The following is a 14,011-nucleotide window of genomic DNA, read 5'->3' as shown; positions in this document are numbered from 1 at the left end:
AGGTGGGGGGGAACTCCCCCTCTATATTTGTTTTACGTTCTCTTTGTAAAAATAAATAGAGAGTTATCGAATTCAATCCACCACCACAACAAGTGCCCCTAAAGAGGCATGTAGGCGCTAGTTGTTTTAAAGTGAAAATTAAGTAAAAGACTGTCATAAGTAGACGCAATACCCAAAATTTGAAACCTTCAGTTTTAAAACAAAAAAGTTATAGACATTTTTAAATTTCATTTTAGGTAGATGCAAATTTTGAAGGTTTTCCTGCACTCATGCCCTTTCGTGGCAACGCCTCTTAAGGGGCGATTCGTAGTATTTTTAAAATGGCTTTTAATATGTAGGTTATATTGGGCTAGGTGATTGCCCCGCAGGGTTAGAGCCCCCGCAGGGGTTATAAATAGGAGAAAATCACGGGACCTATGAGAAGCTACCCTGTTAAGGAGAACCTGATCGGTTCAGCGGTTAGTGAGATCCTTCGGTACAAACAAACAGACACATTAACAAACAGACAGACACATATCCTTTTACTATATTATAAGGATATTGTACAAAACTTTTTGACAAACAAAATTAATTCAAACTCGTATTTTTTAGTGAATAATTGCCGTTGTACCTTTTTAGAGGCGAAGCTTCTCTACAATTTGTAATATCCGTCTGTGATTTACTCAGCTTCTTTCAAGATAGCCGCATGAAATTATCAGTGATTACATAAGTTCATATTTTCATCAAGTTTCATCAAGATTGGACTATTAATTGGGGTGCTAGATCGAATCCTAGAGTTTAAAGTTTTCATGATTTTCTCAACTCCTATTCAAAATAGTAGGCTGTAATTTTCAAGGATTGAATAAAATAATATTTTGCTTACTTTTATCAAGTTTCATTAGGATTTTGTATTTGGTTGGAGTGCTAGATCGATTTCTAGGTTTCCATATTATAAATTTTAAAAGATTTCGTGATTTATTTTAGTTTAATGATCATTATTTTTGACCCACCTCTATAGTTTATTTATTTCGGATGTTTATCCATAGTTTTTGAGCTTCCCTACCCATGTATGTTGTCATCCAGGTTTACATTTTGTACATTCTTGGTGTACTGGTTTATCTATCACCTAATTGTGTTTGTGCCAAAGGAGCTTGATAACCACTGGACTGATATGGTTTGTTGTTGTTTAGACATGAGTGAAACAAATTGTGCAGTGTGTACTAAACAAATGGACTGTCAAACCCACACCTATGGAGGTAAATATTTTTGACGGTTAGCCTCAAATTGTCTAGTCTACAGAATTTACTCGAAGTGTCTAGTCTACACAGTTTACTCGAAGTGTCTAGTCTACACAGTTTACTCGAAGTGTCTAGTCTACACAGTTTACTCGAAGTGTCTAGTCTACACAATTTACTCAAAGTGTCTAGTCTACACAGTTTACTCAAAGTGTCTAGTCTACAGAATTTAATCAAAGTGTCTAGTCTACACAGTTTACTCGAAGTGTCTAGTCTACACAGTTTACTCGAAGTGTCTAGTCTACACAGTTTACTCGAAGTGTCTAGTCTACACAATTTACTCAAAGTGTCTAGTCTACACAGTTTACTCAAAGTGTCTAGTCTACACAGTTTACTCGAAGTGTCTAGTCTACACAGTTTACTCAAAATGTCTAGTCTACACAGTTTACTCGAAGTGTCTAGTCTACACAGTTTACTCGAAGTGTCTAGTCTACACAGTTTACTCAAAATGTCTAGTCTACACAGTTTACTCGAAGTGTCTAGTCTACACAGTTTACTCGAAGTGTCTAGTCTACACAGTTTACTCGAAGTGTCTAGTCTACACAGTTTACTCGAAGTGTCTAGTCTACACAGTTTACTCGAAGTGTCTAGTCTACACAGTTTACTCGAAATGTCTAGTCTCAAAGTGTCTAGTCTACACAGTTTACTCGAAGTGTCTAGTCTACACAGTTTACTCGAAGTGTCTAGTCTACACAGTTTACTCGAAGCGACAGTAAGAGAAAAAAAATTTCCCAGAAATAAGGCCAACTGTTTCTAAAATGTTCCAATGAACATATAAATTTAGTGAAAAAAAGAAAATCTTAAAATGAGGCCATTTTGAGAAAATTAGATTTGAAAATTTCAAGTTCAATTTTCATCCCCTAGTAGTTACCGCATAATCATGACAAGAAAAGCATAGATTATTTATTTAAAATTTTGAACAACTTTGCTTTTATGAAGTCTTTCATAAAACCTCTCGAAATATTTATTTAAGGCTGAATTTCCGTGACCTTAGCAAAGCGAATGATAAAAATGGCCATTAATTAACTCCCTTCAGGAGTGGTTTTATGAAGAACTTTATAAAAGCAAACTTGTTAAAAATTTCAAATAAATAAAACTCAATTGGTTTAGTAGTGATACAAGACTCCACTAACATATAATACTAGAGTTGGGCTTGATATAATTATATTGCTAATGGCTAGTTTTATTGACTTTCTTTTGGTTATCTGAATTCTGACTATTAACCCTATTCTTTCATTATCTTCTCCCTGACGATTTCTTTCTTTAAACTATTTTAGGATCTTGATATTTTTTATTTCAAAATATTGTCCTGAAAGGGTTAAAATGTTTAGTTAACTGTTAAATTTTAGTTCAATATCTGACCACATTACGCATGTATCGCTAGTATCAAATTATTTTTAAACTAAGTTTTCTTTTATTTACTATATCATAAATTTAAATTTTCTGTTTTATGGATAGAAATTTAATACTTCAATATAATTCAAATAGCAACATAGAAATAAAAAAAAATAATTTATTCTTCATACAGTAAAATAATTGGTCTTATAGTTCTAGTCAATGAGAGTTTATTACGGATTATTGGAGCACTATGAGTTTTAAACATTTTTTGCTTGGAATACTTGAGCTCATATATAGACATTCATTTCCTATATAGATCTGTCATGGATCTTGATGCAATAAAGCAGGCTGTTTTGTAAATGTTAAAAATTGGAAGATTTCATTAAACAAAAGTTCCCGCAAATATAAGTATTAAACAATACTGGTGGCTTTTCCCCTAGACTCTAGTAAGGGGTTAATCGATTTAACATTTACCAAAATCTTTAGACATATAGACTTTTACTTTTTATCATATACTACTTGCTTCGCCCCTAGTCTCTAGAGAACAAGGATGACAACATCCATAAAAGCGAAGCACTAAAACGGTAGGACAAACGGACATTAACACTTGTATATCGTCATAACTGGATAATCAGAATATAAATGTTTAAGAGTCAATGCAAAATTTTAAGTAAATTTGTTGCAAAACTTCTTGATACAAGATAATGTTTATGGACATGCTTACATTTTTAGGACTTGATCATAGAGTTGCCTCGCTTAAAATATTGTACTTTGTTGTCCCAGAAATCAGTAAACCAAAAATCAGATCAATCGGATTATTAGATTACAAAAAAAATTGTTGTTAAAAAAGTAAAAAAATAATAATGTTTAAAATAGACGTACGGACATTCTAGTTATGATTATAGAGTTGCTACGGTTTCTAAATCGTACCTAACTACTACAGGAATCACCATGCAAAGTTTGAAATAAATAGGACAATTTTAACATGCCCAAATTAACGAAAAAAGCTATCTGTTACGGTCGGACGGACGTATGGACGGACCGACCCTATTTATAGAAAAGCTTCGCTTTTGAAAAGTCTAACATTCACCCCTTTCCCCATTCTATGGTATGGCGCCACAACAAAAACAATTATTATCCCCCCCCCCCCCCGTATTCCCTTATTTTTTAATTTGTTCTTCTAAAAATATGGAAAAGGGGGGGGGGGAGGTAAATGCTTGAGAGGCAAATTGAGGGAAAGCACATAATTATCATTAATTTAGATGTAAAGATTTGAAGTAAAAACCTTATCTTATCTGTTGGCTCAAAAACTTTTGGGTTCTTTTATTGAAATTTAGATTAACTAATAATTTCAATCTACAGAAGGGGTAATTTTGTCAATCATTATTAGGGATGTGTATTAGAACCAGGGAGTAAGGGAGGGGACAATGGGCAATTAATTCAATTTAAGAGGGTTCGCTGAAAAGCAATGAAAACCAGATTTTTCAAGAAAATTTTACCATAATTGTAAAGGGATCATGGTAACCTAATTTAGAACAAAATTAGTTCTAAGAAAAATTATCATTTACTTGAAAACTAAATTTTCAACACATCACAATGTAGTAAACATTCTGTAATTAATCACTAGAAAAATCTTGTTTAGAACTACCTCAACCCTTCTGATATATTTATAAATTAACCCCTAAATTCAAGCGGTTCTTAGATTATGTAATACATTAATTTCACAGTAGAGTTTCTATACATGAAAAGACATTTTCTTGGGAAAAAATATTTGTTAAAACCAGCGATAAATACCAAACTTTTCTGTCTGCATATTCAAAACTAGCTCAGCTAGTTAGCGGGGCATCAATGCGCAAGTCCCCAAAATCAGTAAGAATCTGCTGTATTCGTGCACATTCCCCTTAAGCCAGTCCCCAAAGTCTGAGACTCCTTAAAAATTGAATATTCGATCCATTGTCCCCTCCTTTACTCCCTGATTAGAACGGACATACGGACAGACAAAGTTATTTATAGAGTAGCTTTACTACCAAGCTAATGTTATTTTACAATGCCAGGTATTTGTTGTTCTTCTTGTCGGTCCTTCTTTCGGCGCACAGTTATATCGGGCATGAACAGGTGGTGTAAAAAGCAGGGAAACTGTGATATCACTAATCCCAAGGAGTAAGTTGTGCTATATTCTACTAAAGTAACAGGAGGTTTTTTTGTCTGTTTGTGTGCCTGTGTGTTTGTACCGTAGGATCTCGCTAACTGCTGAACCAATCGGGTTCTCCTTTACAGGGTATCCCTTCATGGGTCATGGGCAGGTTTATAAATATTTTACCACCACCCACCATGAGAAATCGCAGCTAGAATAAATTGTCCTCCCCTTCCCATTTTTAAAAATTCTTCTTTTTAAATCTAAAATAAAAAAATTTCCATTTCTAAAAATTCTTCTTTTTAAATCTAAAATAAAAAAAATTCCATTTTTAAAAATTCTTCTTTTTAAATCTAAAAAAAAATTCTTTTTAAATCTAAAATAAAAAAATTTCCATTTTAAAAGTTCTTTTTTTAAAATCTAAAATAAAAAAATTCCCATTTTTAAAAATTCTTCTTTTTAAATCTAAAAAAAAAAAAATTCCCATTTAAAAAAATTCTTTTTAAATCTAAAATAAAAAAATTGGGTTATGGAATTCGACTCCCACCTCCTTACGAGCCCCTAGAGGCCTCTAGTAGACGCTATTATTCTACTAAAGTAACAGGATGTCTATCTGTCTTTCAATGTGTAAACGTGCAAAGTAGTGTAAACGCCAGAGAAAATGTGATATTACCACAATTAATGTTTTTTTTGGGAGGAAACTCTACATAGGTCTCAGGAGTGTTAATCTTTTTAATTGTTCAAAATTCGGCCCTGTCTAAAGAAGGTGTCTTAACTTTAATTTTTATAACTAGTCGGTGTTTTTAGTAAGTAGTAGATGCAAAATTTTCCATAGAATTCAAATATGCAATCGATTTTTCGATAATTCCCTGACAGAATTAAAAAAGTAAGGTGTCAAATTAAAGATCTTACTATTTTTGTTCATAATGGAGGTTTTTTTCTTTTCTTTTATTGCGTTTTAGTACCTTATAACCGACTTAATTTAAAAAAAAACTTAAATTACTTTAAAAATAAGAGGTCTACAAAAAACCGATTGCATATCTGAATTCTGTGGAAAATTTTACATCTACTACTTACTAAAAACACCGACTAGCTATAAAAATAAAAGTTAAGACACCTTCTTTTCTGATGTTTAGACTAAGGTGTATTCCCTGCCGTTACAACAAATGTAAAGCTATTGGTATGGACCCCAAACTTATTAAATATCAGGTAATTATTTTAGAAAATGGAAAAATAGTTATTTCGCGCATCGTATTATAAACAGCTTTCCACGGATATAGAATGTACAATTATAAGATTAAAACCAGTTTTTTTAGCCTTAAAATGAGAAAGCAGAAAAAGAGCCTAAAACCATCCAAAGTTAAATCTAAAAAGTAAATAGTCTATAACTATCCTGTAGTTATCGAAATCTTAAGCTAAATAGAAAAGTCTTACTACTTTATACAAAAAAATTAAGAATACTTTTTTTTCAAAGGATGGGAAAAGGATTCAAGTTTGTGAATTTGATGATAATATAACCCAATCCACACAGGACTCTAAACAAGGAATATCAGGTTTGGATTATTTCAAAAGCAAAGCTTTTCTATGTTTCTAGGGTATTTTTGGTACAAGTCAGTGTGTCAGTACAATAGGCACAGTTAGGCCTAATTAAATGACTGATCAATATAAATTTTGATATTTGCACAGCAGAGCTACTCTAAAAGAATAGCCTAATAAATTTAAAGTCTTATTTGACCAATTTTGCTTTATGCAATTTAAATGTATAATTTGTAATGTTCAGGGAGCCTTTTTTAACTTCTGATATCAACCAAATCCTTAGGAATTCTAATAAATAAATTTAAGTCTCACAAGTGTAGCTTTATTGGCAAAAGAAGGTGTATGATTATTTATTTTTGATGAGGAAACGAGTGGTGTTTTTGTTTAACTAGCTGTTTCATCTGCATATAGTTCCAGACATCTTCTTACTTTTTCTTGTTTTTTGTTTGTTGTATTCCAGCTGCAAAGGTTGGGGCGTATTCTTCGCTGCTTCTTTGTTTATCCCATTAATTATCTTCAGTTCATAATCTAGTTGGGGCATAGAATATCAGGCCTTGAATACTGTTGTCTTAGATTATTGGATTGCTGGAGAATTTCAAGATTCTTTAGTTCCTTTATTTTTAAAAGCAAAGCTTTTCTATAATTAAGGTCTGTCCGTCAATAATGGAAAGCAATTTTCAAGTCCTAAAAATGTAAGTGTAATAGGTGTGAAGCGTTCCAGCCCCTTTACGATACGGCGTGATTTCCCGACAGAGCCCCTAGCTCGATGGTTCTTTCCAGAGAGGTACTTCAAGTGTTAAAGGATTGAAGATTTATTTGGTACTAACTATGCATATGATAAAAAAAATACAGTATTTATATGCAAATTACAGAGATAGATAGATAACTTGGGTAGAGGGGTGAAGTGAAGATTGATCAGAATTAGGATAATCTTAATACTTAATTTTTAAGTTATAACCTTTTTTATATAAAATAACACCATTTTACGAAGAAAACTTTTTATTGCTACTTCAATATCTGTATATCCGGTAGTAGAAATCAGCAAAATGTTTTTAATAATGAAATATTTTTTTAGCAACATCCGCTACCTGTGTAAAGGAAGAAATAATAACTGTTGAGGATGACTTGGAAGATACAGATGGTTATTCCAATAGTTTTAATACTTACCAACCAATTCAACCTCTACGAGCTTCTGTTATTCAACTCAACCCAATGTTCACCCATCCTACCCTAAGAAAACACCAGTAAAAGAGAAGGTTCAAATATTATTAAACAAAAAATAATGATTAGGAGACCTTTTTTTATTTTTTTTTTATAAATGAACATTCAAATGTTGTACTTCATAAAAAAACAGGATACTAAATAAGAAATTAAATATAATCATAGAAATTTTATGCCTATCACTTTTTTATACACTTTTCAAGTGGTCTTTTGTGAGAAGCGTTGGAAAGTGTCATGTGTGACGTCATAGAAATACGTCTAGAGAGACGTCCTTTCCCACTTCTCCTCTTATTACTCCCAGTAAGACATATTTTTATGACATCACACATAACACTTACTAGTGCTTTGTCTTTTGTAAACTGAGTTGCTACACACACCCCACCCGAAGGCGTGTTAGGTTAGAAAAAAAAACCCCAGCGGAAATGGTTTACACAGGATTTACTGGGACCTTATGGTGAGTTCAGAACATGCTTTCCCTAATTTGAATTAGTACCTTCCCATAGTAGAAAATTTTAAAATTACTTTTGGTGATCAAATTTAATTTCATTTTAATACTACCTTCACCTTACTTTATAAGTCAACAGGAGAAGGCTAAAATGTAATTTAATTTTAATTAAAAATAACTTTTAAGGCATTTTTAATAATGTAAAAGGTGTTTTAAGGTACATGAAACTCATAATTAATTATGATTTATTATTTTTAAAATCTCATTACTAGTTTAGAGAACCTAATAGTGTTTATTAACAAAAGATGTGATCTGGAATAAATTGTTTCTTTTCTTATATATGAGATCATCCATGAATGTCTTTTAATTACTATATTTTTTAGTTAAGGTGTCAAAAACTAATTTTGTTTAAGGTTAAAAAAATTTAAAAGGCCAATCAACTATTCTTAGAAAAATTACTAGAATTAGTAGATTACATTTGTAACCTGCTTGGAAATGTTTAAAATTCTAAACAATTTTGATTTATTTTCAATGGTTATGTTTATTTTTCTAAAATCCTTGCTAAGGTTGATTAAATTTCAATTTATTTTTAAAAAAAGGAAATATTTTTTCCTTTAGCATTTTAAAAAATCATTTCAGCATGCTCCTATTGGCTTATGTAGTTTTAAAAAGTATGTATTTAGATTTTCCATTGAATGTAGATAGTTTTAGGCACCTTAACTGTCCAATTTGGAGCAATATTAAAAAGATTTACATGAAGATACTTGTAATTTTCTCTAAAATAACTAATTTTATATTTTAACTTTTTGCTGTGTAAAAGATGATTTTAAAGCAATACTTTGAAATAAGATATCTCAAAAAGTATTACAGCTAGAAAAATGTTAGAGACCTTTTTAGAAAGCTCCAATATCTGTCATTTCAACTGTAATGTGAGCGAATTTGCATGATAAACATGAAAGACAAAATAAGACAATCAGACATAGTACCTTGGGCTGTCTAAATTCGAAATTATCCAATATCTCAAAAATGAATATTACATATATGATTATCCTATATGATTTTGTTTATTTATTTTTATTTTCAAAAAAAATAATCAACTATGTAATAATAGGAATATGACAAACCTTATTAATTGTTATATTTTCTGTATTTTTAAGAAAAGATAATTAAGTGTGTAATATTGGGTAAGAAAAGATAATTAGTGATGTAATATTCGTCAATATAGCATCCTTAATGATGTTAGGTAAAAGGGGTTTATTTTCTAATTTTTCAAAAAGGGGTACTTGTAAATTTTTTCCGAAAAAAATCACTCAACCTTGCATGACTTTTGAAACTATTAGTACTTGAAGTTTTTAACAAATAATTATATTTGGCTTGTCATTATTGGGTTTATAACAATTTATCTACTTTGGGTCCAATCCCTTAACCCTTAACGGTTGGGGGGGGGGGGGCGTTGAACGCCCCCCCTTCCGGTTTTTTCTATCTCATTTTCTGTGTGTGAAAGATAAAGAGCCCAAACTGCTTGACTTTTTAAGTATGGGTATAACACATAACTGAGAGTTGGAATTTTTTGAATATCTCCATCCTGGCGGGCACAGGATGCCAGCAAACCTGGCAGGGTGATCCAAAATTTTTTAGCCCTCTAGCTCTAATAGTAACTGAGATAATGAGGGAGGGGGGGCGTTCAACGCCCCCCCCCCCCCGACCGATTAAGCGATTAAGGTGCGGCAAGGGGCCCGACCGTAAAGGGTTAAGATCCCTGTTAATAGTAGACAGTCAACCTGCTAACAAAAGTCGTAAAAAATTCTTTTTAAAAAGTCTTATCCACTAAAATCCATTATTTTCTAGGCCTCAGTTTCGCTTCGCTTCTCTTTTAAAAACACCTCTTTATCCCTAGATAAATAAGTTTGGTCAAATCAAGATTTTTTACAGATTTTTTTCCCTAAAGAGTAGAATCCAATCAGTTCAGTGGTTACCAAGATCTTAAGGGACAGACAGACAGACAGACATCAAGCTACTTTGTATTAGAGAATAGAGTTATACACATTTTTAATAGCAAAGCTTTTCTATAATTAGAGTCGGTCCGTCCGTCCGAGATAGATAGCTTTTATTCATTAATTTAGGCATGTTAGAATTGTCCTTTTGATTTCAAACTTTTCATGGTGATTCCTGTAGTAGTTAGGTACGATTTAGAAAGCGTATCAAATCTATAATCATTACCAGAATGTCCGTACTTCCAATTGTAAACAAGTTGTTTTTTCTACTTTTTTAACAACACATTTTTAAAAGCGAAGCTTTTCTATAATTAGGGTAGGTCCGTCCGTCCGTCCGAGATAGATAGCTTTTATTCGTTAATTTAGGCATTTTAGAATTGTCCTATCGATTTCAAACTTTGCAGGATGATTCCTGTAGTAGTTAGGTACTATTTGGAAAGCGTAGCAACTCTATAATCATTGTCAGAATGTCCATACGTCCATTTTAAACATGTTAATTTTTCGTCCGAGATAGATAGCTTTTATTTGTTAATTTATGCATGTTAGAATTGTCCTATCGATTTCAAAAATAGCATGATGATTCCTCTAGTAGTTAGGTACGATTCAAAAAGCGAAGCAAATCTATAATCATTACCAGAATGTCCGTACGTCCATTTTAAACATGTTGATTTTTCTACTTTTTTAACAACAAAATTTTATGTGATCTAATTATCCGTTTGATCTGGTTTTTGGTATATTTATTCCTGGGACAACAAAGAACAATATTATTAGCAAAGCAACTCTATAATCAACTCATAAAATGTAAGTATGTCCAAAAACATTATCCTGTATCAAGCAGTTTTTCAACAAATTTACTTACAATTTTGCTTCGACTCTTATACTTTATATTCTGATTATTCAGTTCAGACACTATACAAGTGTTAATGTCCGTTTGTCCTAACGTTTCAGTGCTTCGCTTTTATGGATGTTGTCATCCTTGTTATGTGATCTAATTATCCGTTTGATCTGATTTTTGGTATATTGAATATTAATCAACTCTATAATCAACTTTTAAAAATGTAAGTACATCCATAAACATTATCCTGTATCATGCAGTTTTGCAACAAATTTACTTACAATTTTGCTTTGACTCTTATACTTTTACATTCTGATTATTCAGTTCAGACACTATACAAGTGTTAATGTCCGTTTGTTCTACCATTTTAATGCTTCGCTTTTATGGATGTTGTCATCCTTGTTTTAATTGATTTTTTGGGGGGGTTAGGAATTTTTCTTAATGCAATCCCTCTCGGTATAATGATACCCTTGCAGAAATAGTTATAAACTCTCCTATACAAGTGTTAATGTCCTTTTGTTCTACTGTTTTAATGCTTTGCTTTAATGGATGTTGTCATCCTTGTTTTAATTAATTTTTTTTTGGGGGGGGGATTGGAATTTTTCTTGATGCAATCACTCTCGGTATAATGATACCCTTGCAGAAATAGTTATAAACTCTCCTATGAACAGCTACTATTTATACTTTTTAAAAGCAAACCTTTTCCATAATTAGGGTCGGTCAGTCCGCCCGTACGAGATAGTTAGCTTTTATTCGTTAATTTAGGCATGTTAGAATTGTCCTAGCGATTTCAAACTTTGCATGGTGATTCCTGTAGTAGTAAGGTACGATTGAGAAATCGTAGAAACTCTGTAATCGTTACCAGAAGGTCCGTACGTCCATTTTAAACATGTTGGTTTTTTTACTTTTCTAATAAGAATTATTTATGTGATAAAATCATCCGATTGATCTGATTTCTTATTACTGATTCCTATTACAATAAGGTACAATATTATAATCAAGTATTAAAAATGGCAGTATGTTTGTGTGTAATTTAATAACGAACAACTTTGGTTTAATGATTTTCCTATCAGTCGATTAAAACATGGAGAAAAGTGTCATTTAATGAAAGTGTGTTGAAAATTACCAACTTTGCCTCGCCACTGAGATCGCCTCACTTTAACCTATGATTGAATTTCCTAATAATCAATGACTTATTAGTGAAACAAGGAAAATAATTTCCAAATTTAAATCAGTTTCAGCTCTAAGCATGTCTAAAACTTTTATTGATCTTTAAAAAAATGTTTAATACATTTTTTTAACTTTAGGTTACAATAGATTACATGTTTATTTTGATGGAGATACGTTGTGACGTACAGCCAAACAAATTAGATAGAAGCTGCGCTTCTTAAAAATATATCTGGATGTGTGTGATGGGGGAGGGGGGGGGTCAAACAAGGTCAAGTTATTTGACCGAAAAGAAATGTTGTTAATTATGTTATATGATACTCAGGGGTTGGGGGAATTATTCATATTTGTTTTTTCTCCTCCCATTCAAACTAAATTGTTCTATCCTTTCTTTGCATCTCAAATAATATTTTATTTGTTATTAAGGTAATAGAGGTGGTTTAATTTTAAGCTGTATTGTTAAGGGGAACCATATTAGTTGAGCGGTTAGCACATATATTGCTTAAGGACAGGTTTTAAGCCATTTTAATAATATTAGTTCAATTTAATAAGGATGACAAACAACATTCACCGTAAATACTAAATACTATAATAAAGAAAAAAACAACATTATGCTATTAAACATTAGCCTTTTGTATTGGAATAAATTTCGTTTTAATCGGTAGAAAAGTAAGAATACAAGTCCATGTTTAAGGACAAGTCTCCCCCCTCCCCCTTTGCTCAGTATCATACAGAGCAGCAGTGGAATTAACACAATCTTTTGAGCTTAGCTACTTTATGACTCAATATTATTTTCAACAAAACGGTTAAATTGATAGAATTTCAAAATTTATCAGGGATCTAAAGGGACAAGACAATGGACAATAAATTGATGTACATCCCCAATGATGATACACAAAATTAACCCCTTTTTGTAGATTATAATTAGTGGTTGAAACATTTGGACACTCAACTCAATAAACCGATAATTAAAGTCGCAAAGTTGCAACAAATAAGAAAATGTTACTAAATGCTTTTGAGTCTAGTGTAATAAACAGCCCAATGTTCCTCCCTCCCTGAAATTTATCTAAAATCATAATAATGAACAATGGAGGATAATTTGATATCTCAATCTGATTATAATAAACATTATTAGCACCTATCTTCAGATTAAAATTATTGGTAGTTTGAAGGTTTGGTCAGATGTTGTCATCCTTTTTAATTTTTTAAGAGCTAACCATTTTGTTATTCAAATTTACATGTTTTAAATTAGTAAATGGGTTAATGTTTGGCTTTATTTCTCAAACCGTTTTATGATGCATTTGTTTGAGCAAACCAGGAGGGAGGTGCCATTGGACCATAAATTACACTTGTACCCAAAGTTTTATAACCAGTTCATACTGGATAATGTTTATGGACATACTTACATTTTTAGGACTTGATTATAGAGTTACTTAGCTTATAATATTGTACTTTGTTGTCCCAGGAATCAATATACAAAAATATACAAAAATCAGATCAATCGGTTAATTGATCACATAAAAATTTGTTGTTAAAAAAGTAAAAAATCTACATGTTTAAAATGAACATACCGACATTCTGATAATGATTATAGAATTGCTGCGCTTTCTAAATCGTACCTAACTACTACAGGAATCACAATGCAGAGTTTGAAATTGATAGGACAATTAACATGCATAAATTAACAAAAAAAGCTATCCATTCCGGATGTACAGACGGACGTACATACGAAAGGACGGACCGACCCTAATTATATAAAACCTTGCTTTTAGAATATGACGAAACGCCCCTTGCCACTAAAGGGACTATACCCAAATAAAGGAACCTACAGGAATAAGACAATGGCAGATTAATTGATGTACATCCTCAATTATGGTAAACAAAATTACCCCTTCTATACATTACGATTAGGGGTTGGACGTTTGGACACTATAGTTAATAAACTAACCAACAAAATTCGATAAAAGTCCTCAAAACTTTTTGAACAATGATTTGTTTATTTCTTATCGTAAATGGGAAATTTTCATCAATTTATCGTCCATTGTCTTATTCCTTAAGTCCCCAAAG

At 31.8% G+C, this 14,011-nt stretch overlaps 1 protein-coding gene across 1 annotated transcript; it reads left to right on the top strand.

The window, feature by feature from the left end:
- Positions 1 to 1,134: 1,134 nt before the first annotated feature.
- Positions 1,135 to 8,084, top strand: LOC145320393 (high zinc activated nuclear receptor protein-like). Its single transcript, XM_080162799.1, has 5 exons — positions 1,135 to 1,235; positions 4,667 to 4,772; positions 5,883 to 5,955; positions 6,221 to 6,299; positions 7,358 to 8,084. Exons 1-5 carry the CDS (start codon positions 1,151 to 1,153, stop codon positions 7,528 to 7,530), a joined length of 516 nt encoding a protein of 171 aa, XP_080018925.1. The 5' UTR covers positions 1,135 to 1,150; the 3' UTR covers positions 7,531 to 8,084.
- The last annotated feature ends 5,927 nt before the right edge of the window (positions 8,085 to 14,011 follow it).

This window comes from Acartia tonsa, chromosome 5 (genome assembly GCF_053477335.1).
Source record: "Acartia tonsa isolate MP-2025a chromosome 5, ASM5347733v1, whole genome shotgun sequence".
NCBI lineage: Eukaryota > Metazoa > Arthropoda > Copepoda > Calanoida > Acartiidae > Acartia > Acartia tonsa.
Note: the sequence above shows the minus strand (reverse complement) of the source record. Positions and strands in the feature narration are given on the sequence as shown.